We start from the raw sequence: 1,575 nt of genomic DNA on the forward strand, positions 1-1,575 counted from the left end.
GGCCCTCGTTCCTCACGGCCACCAGCTCTCCCTCCTCTGCTCCTGAAAGAAAGAGAGGTCAGTGCAGAAGCTTGCCAGCAAAGCGAGGAGGAAAAAAACCCTGAATCAGCAAATCTGGAATGGGGCAGATTTGAGGGTTTTCCTTTTTTTTTTTTTTTTTTTTTTTTTTTTTTTTTTTTTTTTTTTTTTTTTTTTTTTTTTTTTTTGGCCCTTTGCAGCCCTCCCTGGTTAGCAGCTACACACCAGAATTAATTGCAAAGCCGCCTGTAAGATCATAAATAAGACATCGGCGGCACGGGCGCGCGGGCAGGCGGCAGAGCGAGTGTCTCGCTGTGCTCGCAGCAAAAGCGGCGACCGCCGGCGTTGAATCTTTAATGAACGAGATGTTACCAGGCGCCGCGAGCCGAGGCGTTTTCTACGCGATGCTTTGGGGCGACGGCGTTGCCCGGGGTATATTTATTTTTTAGGGGATGTGTTTCCAGCCTTGATGCCCCGCGGGCTGGCAGGGGTAAGCTCTTGCCCCCCACCCTTGGGTGCTGCTCCAGCAGGAGTCGCCGGGGATGGGGCGCCTAGGAAAAAAAGACAGCCGGAGGCATCGGCGTGAATTATGCATGAGCCCCCCGCTAATCAAGCGCTGATTAAAACGCCACCGTGTTCGTATTCCCGCCGCCGAGGGGGATGCGCTGGCACCGGACAGCTGCATCCCCCCCCCACCCCGCGTCCTCTCCGTCCTCAGCCACACGTTGCTCCTCCTTTTTGGCACAAGGCATTGGCGCCGGGCAATGCTCCGGCTTGGGATGGGGAGGAAAAAAAAAATCTCAATCCACAGTCGCTATAAAATTCCGCCTTTCTGCAGGGAAGGAAAAAAAAAAAAGGAAGAACCTGGCAACTGGCAAATACCCCCAGGGAATTGCCCCAAGGCACCCGAAAGGAGCTGGAGCCTGGCCACCAGGGTCTCCTTTTCCYGAGGGACGCTGGGGTGAAGCAGTAAAAAATAAGAAATAAATAATAATAAGTAAATAATGCCGCCCACCCCCATAGGGTTATTCTTCAGCCACGAGCTGCGTAAGGAAAAGCCCAGCAGTTCCCCGCAGCGCAGTTGGGTGTGGAGCTGCGGATCGAGCGCGGGAGGAGGCCGGGGGGGAGCATTTTCCCGTGGTGGGAGGATATTTTTCCCATGGTAGGGGGGCATTTTCCCATGGCAAGGGGGCATTTTCCCCTGGCAGGAGGGTATTTTCCCATGGTAGGGGGGCATTTTCCTATGACAAGGGGGCATTTTCCCATGGTGGGAGGGTATTTTCCCATGGTAGGGGGGCATTTTCCCGTGGCAAGGGGGCATTTTCCCACGGTGGGAGGGTATTTTCCCATGGTAGGGGGGCATTTTCCCCTGGCAGGAGGGTATTTTCCCATGGTAGGGGGGCATTTTCCCATGGCAAGGGGGCATTTTCCCATGGCAGGAGGGTATTTTCCCATGGTAGGGGGGCATTTTCCCGTGGCAAGGGGGCATTTTCCCATGGCAGGAGGGTATTTTCCCACGGTAGGGGGGCATTTTCCCATGGCAAGGGGGCATTTTCC

The 1,575-nt window shown here is 54.8% G+C and overlaps 1 protein-coding gene across 1 annotated transcript in view; it reads left to right on the forward strand.

The window, feature by feature from the left end:
- Positions 1-422: 422 nt before the first annotated feature.
- Positions 423-1,575, forward strand: part of IGSF21 (immunoglobin superfamily member 21) — a 7,553-nt gene continuing 6,400 nt past the window's right edge. Inside the window, exon 1 of the mRNA XM_085320451.1 lies at positions 423-450. Coding sequence (XP_085176577.1) covers positions 423-450 — 28 coding nt within the window. The remainder of the gene's footprint in view (positions 451-1,575) is intronic.

This window comes from Rhea americana, unplaced genomic scaffold (genome assembly GCF_003343005.1).
Source record: "Rhea americana isolate MKP2758 unplaced genomic scaffold, rheAme1 scaffold_638, whole genome shotgun sequence".
Taxonomy (NCBI): domain Eukaryota; kingdom Metazoa; phylum Chordata; class Aves; order Rheiformes; family Rheidae; genus Rhea; species Rhea americana.